At 47.9% G+C, this 6,964-nt stretch overlaps 1 protein-coding gene across 1 annotated transcript; it reads right to left on the bottom strand.

The window, feature by feature from the left end:
* Nucleotides 1-2,772: 2,772 nt before the first annotated feature.
* On the bottom strand, nucleotides 2,773-6,064 carry ZCCHC12 (zinc finger CCHC-type containing 12). The gene is given in 3 exon segments (XM_028522897.2): nucleotides 2,773-4,609; nucleotides 5,014-5,128; nucleotides 5,318-6,064. A coding segment is annotated over 1 exon segment (1,209 nt). The 5' UTR covers nucleotides 4,513-4,609; nucleotides 5,014-5,128; nucleotides 5,318-6,064; the 3' UTR covers nucleotides 2,773-3,303.
* Nucleotides 6,065-6,964: the final 900 nt, after the last annotated feature.

The raw sequence follows: 6,964 nt of genomic DNA, 5'->3' as shown, positions 1-6,964 counted from the left end.
GGTAGAACAAACATCTCCCGTCACCCTCCTCACTAAACCTTGGGTGGTGCCTATCTGCCTGCAGTTAACTACACAGGAGCCTCTGCTTCACCCTGGGCTGGGACATGCTCCTGCCAGCACCCCAAGACATACCCCCAGGGAAATGCACCCTCACCTGGCCCTGACAGGCACAGGTACAATCTTGCTGGTCTTCCTTGGTGGCTCCTTATGGGGAGGGACTTGTCATGGGGTTGCAGCTGGCACCCATGGTAACGGCCTCTTGGCCCCTTACCCTTGTTTGTTACAACTCACAGCAAACCTCAGTTATTAAGGGAACTTATATAGCCTCAATCTAGCAGGTACACACACCTGCCTTGCCCTTCGAGCACAGGAGGCTCTTAGCCTAGGGCCAGATAGGGCATGGTACCAACCAACGGCCAGGGCATCCACCAGTCAGTGCAACCATATTAACCAAAGACTGGACTGTAGCGTGTGTATTGCCAGACTGCCAAGATCTACCTTTATCAGTTCCTGTTAAACATCTCTCTTATCACACTTAGACTCTACTCTGGAAACTCCTTTCTACAGGGGGCTAGTAGGCTAGCAGCCATCAGCAACCTTTCTGATTGTTGGGTCTGTACTGAATTTCCCACTGCTGCCTCCTCTGGCCTACCATAGTGGATTGAACCTGAAAACTAGACAGACACCTTGGGATGGGCTGCTTGGTTGGAAAACTCCTGAACCCTTCTTTCAGTAGACATATAAAAGAGTGTTTTCCCTCATGAGGGAACAAGCCACCCTCACCAAGCCATGTGTTTTGTACGCAGTTTGGGACGGTGTGGGGTGGCTGTCAACATTACAGGTAGAGGTGCAACAACCCCTGCCCATATGTATTGAACATAAAAATAGTACTGTCAACAAGAATGTTCAGCTCATGGGTGGATGCTGTCAGTCCTGTACAAGAAGATAACGGTAATGACTGCTACAGACCACTGGGGGCAGTCTACTAGGGAGACACAGGCCCATCCCATCCCATCCTATCCCATCCTATCCCATCCCATCCCATGGGGAGCCCTGTGGGCCTGTGGTCAATATGGTTGACCTTACATCCCATTTAATTGGACTGGGCATTGTACCTGGGGAAAACCATACATCTCAGGGCGAGTGTTAAATACTCTTCTAAGTGCCCCTCGAAATTGGGACTCATTTGGAGCACGCTATTGAGTCAAGCACTCTGACTGGTAGTTCTACCCCCAGCCATTTTTGTGCCCCCTGCTGGTACTATTCTAACCCATGAAGCCATTAAGGCCCTAGCAAATCACACTGCAATAGCGCTTAACGACAGCAGACATGATACAGCCCTGGTTTCTGATGAGGTAACTCAAATGAGGAAAGTTGTGCTGCAGGATAGAATGGCAGCAGACTTACTCACTGCTCCCCCGGGGCTTTACCTGTGCCGTTCTGCACATGGAGTGTTGAGGATACATCCCTGATAATTCTCACAGTGTATCTCAAGCCTCAACTGCCCTAGGAGCTGATATTAACCATACATCGGCCATAGCCTCTGACCCTTTTACAACTTGGTGGAATTGTCTAGGTTTTTGGTGGCGTTAACCTTCTCCTAGGCTTCTTTGGGTTTTGTCTTGCATTGTTGGTCTTGGGAGCCTTTACTGAATTTGTGGCATATGGATGCAATGTGCCAACATGCTCATCACACGGGTCCCCTATGAGAAGAATGTAACATGAAGAATGTGAGGTGGAGGAATAATGTTGGGGTGGAATGTAGGATCATGCTGGACATGGCTCCTCCAACCCCCATAATGGAAGGCTGGCTGGAGGGCCCCTAGCCAGAAGAAATGTGTATTGCTTTGGAAATGGACTGTAATTCCCTCCTTATCTCTTGTTAGGAGCAGCTTCTTGTCCTGTGACTGCTTCTTGACCGTTTCTGTCTGCACATATACACTGAGGTAATGTAGTTTAGAGTTATGCAGAAGACACATGCCCCCTTTGTCTGGGACCCCTTAAAACAAGTCTTGGACTCAAAGAGGTGCGGTCCTGCTTTGCTGATCTGCTGCCATCAGTGCTTCCTGTACTGTGAGTAATGAAGGTTATGTCTGCTCCATCTAGTCCTCCTTGAGACTTTTTTTGGCTTATCTGAGTGAGCAGTCAAGATCCTTAGATTCGACCTTCTGTGTTTCACACGCAGTTTCAGGGCTTATGGGGTGAGGCTCCCATGATAGCGGCTGAGCCTCTGGTGCTGGGCTCCCATTAGTAGCTGTTCTTTCCTTTCCTTAACTGGGGGTTGGGGAGAGGGAAGTTTCAGTCCACAAGAGAGATTCCTGGTTGTGACCAATGTTGTCTAGAAGCAGCAACAATAATCTAAGAAATCCACCTAGAGGAAGGAGGGCTGCCCCTCCCCAAAAGGACCAGAAATGGAACCTCTGGACTCACCATTTTGGACTGTGATCTCAGCACCAGACTCCCCAGCCATCAAACTCTTCTGGATATATTACAGAAGAAGGCACTGGGTATTGTCAACCAGTAGGTGCCATAGTTTGGCTTTGTGACCTAAGCAACAAGCGAGTTGTAATAAAAGGCTCTGTCCATTTACCTTTGGGGAATATTTCTCCCCCTTTTTTTTTTTCACTTTTCCTCACCTGTAAAATGAGATTGCTAAAAACCCCACCTCAGGGTATAACTCCACCCCTTTAGAGCTTTTTAAGGCATATTTCTCTTATTCCCTTTTCCTTTACTTCTCCTTAAAATAATGCCACAGAGACATTAAAATAGATGCTGATACATATTTATTAACATAGAAAGAAGCCCACAACATAAATTGTTTCATGAAAAAATACAAACTATAGAACAGCATTTATATTTGAACACTTTTATCTATACATATACGTCTATCTGGGTACATCAGTATAGGGAAACATCTAGAAGGATATTCATCAAAGGGTTGACAGGGTTTTCCACCCATATAAGGGTGGAAAATTTGGAGTTATTTGTACTGTCTTTTTTGTACTTTTTTATTGTTTGAAGATTTAACAATGAATTATGCCACTTTCACAAAGAAAATAAAGCCATCAAAGAAATGTGCACACACAAGAAATAGAGCCTTAGACAGCAAAAGTGGTGAGCAATAAATGTCAAAGGACAGGCCATCTTCCTCCACTGTGCTGTTATCTAAGAACCTTTGTGCTCCACCCTAAGAGAAAGCTGTTTTGTGGATTAATTCATGCAATTAGAGGCATCCCTCTCAGTCCTGCCATCACTTGACTCTGAATATAGCTAAGGATTCATTTAAGGCTGGGGTCTAGCACTTCACTGTAACTCAGAAGGGTCATCAGGTTCATCAGGAGCCTCTCCTGACCCCTCCTGCTCTGCATGTGTCAGCTCCTGCAGGGTGATTATCAGATTCTCAAATATCTGGGCCTTGTTGCTCTCATTGTCACAGGTTTCCTTCGAGTGACCCTCCTCACCACAATATGAACAACAGATTGTGTATTTTCGCTTCCTGGCTTTATGCACATCTCTGGGACCATCATTCTTATACCGAGAACCACCACTAGTAGAAGGAGATTGAGCCTGGGAACTGTTGGGGGGATCAATGACTAGCACTTGATCCCGAGGTTTGACAGTACCTCTGGGAGGAGGAGATCCTGAGAATGAAAGTGGAGGGTTCTGAGAATCCACCAGGATCACATCCTCATCTGAGTCATCCAGGGTGTCATCTATCTCTATCACATTGCAGTCAGCACTGCCAGTCATTATCCGTAGGGAGCCCTGAAATGCCACTGGGCTGGTTGCCCTCTCCACCATTGACTCAGATCTCCTGGTCCGCTTTCATTTGATAAAAGTATCATTCCAGCCCTCTTCCTCTCTTATCATTCTGATTAACTCCAGGAAATTGGGAAGATGCTTCCGATCATTTGCATACATCCTGAGGAGATGTTTCAGCCTGTAGCGCAGGTCCCCATTCAGCTCAGCTCCTAAAAGGAGCTGGTGCAGGCGACTCTGGTTTGCATCTTTCTCAGCTATGATCCCTGCCTGAATAGCGTTCTGGAGCTGCACCTCTAAACGGATCACATAAAGAGAGGCTTTTTCCCCTTGTGCCTGTAGAGTGTTTAAAAATTTGCCATGAGCAGTCACACTGCTTTCAAACTCCCCAAAGACTAATTTCATTGCGTGCAAGAAATCTGCCACACTTAGGCTGGGGTTGGCTGCCAGGAGCAAACGCATGACCTCCCGGGTAGGACCCCTAAGCGTTTTCAGCAGGCGCTTGAGCTTTTCCTCCTCAGACATATTCCAATCTGGCAGGATCCCATTGACTTGGTTGAGCCAATTTTCAAAGGTTTCTTCCCCTTGAGCTGGTACCACCCTCCCTGAGAACAACTTCATGTTCCTGTCTGCCATGTTGGCCATTAAAGGACCAAGACTCCTCCCCAGGGATCTCAGCATACAGTGGGCCCAGGGCGGCAAGGGTGCATTCTGCCACCGGGTACTGCCCATGTGTGCAATGATGCTAGACATGACCAACAATGATACGGTATCTGAATATTAACAAGACAGTTGTGCTTTTTGGAAAAGCCTAATCTGCAGGCAGGCCTTCCTCCTATCTCAGTAGGAACTGTAAAAAAGAAAAAATAACAAGAGAGTAATAAGGGATCAATAAGTCTGCAGCTTTTTTTCTCTCCCTGAATATCCTGCAGTACATTTTATATCTACCTACTGCCCTAAAAATGCCCTCCAGGAGACTGGCAATTACAATCTCATGGACCCAGCCAGCGGGTGTCTCCGTGTTAGCAGGGAGCTTTTGAAAGCCACATCCATTCCTTCAGTTCTTCAAGAGGGATGGTTATTGTTGCTTCTAAGTGTAATAGTGTATGGACCTTATGCTAGGCTGTCAAAATAGAGCACAGTGGTCAGATTTGTGGGAAATAAGATCTCATTAATCTCATGGTCTCTGGTCTCAACCACCCTTGTTAAAGTGTCTCTGCCCCCACCGCCATCCCTTATTTTTCGGATTCTTACATGAGCTCAAGGGCAAGCACGTGCCTTTATTTCATTACCAGCCTTTGCAACTGGTGGCCACCATACGAAAGTTGTCCATTAGGGGTCACCGATCCCGGACCTAGGGGCGTCAAGACTGCGCCACCACGGAGGGCGGAGCAGGGAAATGAAGGGTCAAAAACACCCTCATCCGGCTCCCTCGTTTCCTCCCCAACCCTCGCTGCCTCTGCTGTAGCCAAGTGGAAAACCCCCTCTCCCACTTTATGAATACAAGCCAAATCGACCCTGGTCCCATTACATTTCCCCGGGGAAATCGTCAGCCTACCTGCTTTGCAATCAGCCGCACAGAGTTCAGGTTCGTGTTTGGTTTTGATGGCCTGCCATTGAGAAAGGGAATAGGACTTGGACACGCACACCTACATATTTCTCCCCAGGAAGAGATGAGAGGATACAAAGGGGTTCAAGACAGACAGCTTGTGATTCTCTCTCGGCCCTAGCCCCTTGTCTCCCCCGCCCCCCAAGGAAACTCCCCTCTAATCCAGGCAAATCACACTCACTCCGCAGCCTCTAGCAGCACCTCACCTCCTCACTCAACGCAGTAGAGCCACAGGAGTGTTCCTTGCGCTCTGCCTCGCAGTTCTCGATTTTCCAAGAGGGGATCCGCCCAGCCCCCTCCTCTCTCTGCGCTGGGCAGTCGCTCCCGTTTTCTGCTCCGCGGGTGGGCAGTGGATGCTCCCGCGTGACAGCTCTGTGTGCCACCTTCGGTCCACTACCCTGAAGGGGAAAATGATGGGCATGGGCACTTCCTCTGCCACTAAGCGACCCAGTGCTGCCAGGACCGAGCTGCTTCACATAGCTGCGCAGCTAGGGGGAGCCGAATCCTAGCAGCACAATTCCCACGGCAGCCTTGGAGACTTTTATCCTCTGTCCACTGAGACAAAAGAGTGTGACGCCCGGGCCCGCGTGGCCAATCAAAGAGGCTGGGGCGGGGTGGCTCCCCGCACAGCCTCGGCCAAGACAAATTATACATGAGGATTGGGGTGATTAGAGGGGGGCATAGTTCTACAGGATGTCATGTGCAGCTTGGTTGCACCGCTTGGGAGAGTTGTAACTTTTCCCTTCTCCCTCTCCCCTTTTGCTCATCTCCACACCTTTAAGCCAAGTGCATTAAACACAAAATGGAATCAAAAGCAAATAAACTATAGAAGTACTTCAGCTTTGTATACTGGGAAGGGAGAGGGGAAAACATTAGCACTCTGTGCAAATAGGCTTGCACAGATAATTCTGACTGTGAAGGTGACAGTATGTCCATTTAACAAGGAGGGAACTTAGGCACCCAGGCTGTTAGTCACTCACTAAACAATGAGTGCAAAGCTGGCTGCATCAGAATCATTTCTGGGAACCCGTTAGAGAGGTAGATTCCTGGGCCCTGGCTGGCATGGCTCAGTTGGTTGCGTGTCCTCCAGCAAAGCCAAAGGTCACTGGTTTGATTCCCAGTCTGGGCACATACCTGGGTTGCAGGCCTGGTCTCAGTTGGGGCATGTGCGAGAGGCAACTAATTGTTGTTTCTCTCTCACATCAATATCTCTCTCCCTCTCTTTCTCCCTACCTTTCCAAATTAATAAATAAACAAACAAACACTAATAAACAAATAAAGTTTTTTTAAAGAAATGTAGATTCCTGGGCCTGGTCTCTGGGGCATTCTGACTTAGAAATAGGACTGGGGGTGTGATTTTAGATTTTAGATTTTTAACCAGGACTATAGTTGATTTTGATGCGTAAAGAAGATGGTAAGTGAGTGTACCTGCCTCCAATGTATCTTTTCACAGCATATCTGTGGTGAAATGCATCTCCAAAGCAGATGTCCCTATCTGGGTTCGTGATCTCCCTGAAATTGTATGGAAAAAGTTTGGATTCTGTAGGAGGCTGAATAATGGCCACTCAAATATATCAAGTCCCAATCCCTGGAACC

Source organism: Phyllostomus discolor, chromosome X, assembly GCF_004126475.2.
Source record: "Phyllostomus discolor isolate MPI-MPIP mPhyDis1 chromosome X, mPhyDis1.pri.v3, whole genome shotgun sequence".
Taxonomy (NCBI): domain Eukaryota; kingdom Metazoa; phylum Chordata; class Mammalia; order Chiroptera; family Phyllostomidae; genus Phyllostomus; species Phyllostomus discolor.
Note: the sequence above shows the minus strand (reverse complement) of the source record. Positions and strands in the feature narration are given on the sequence as shown.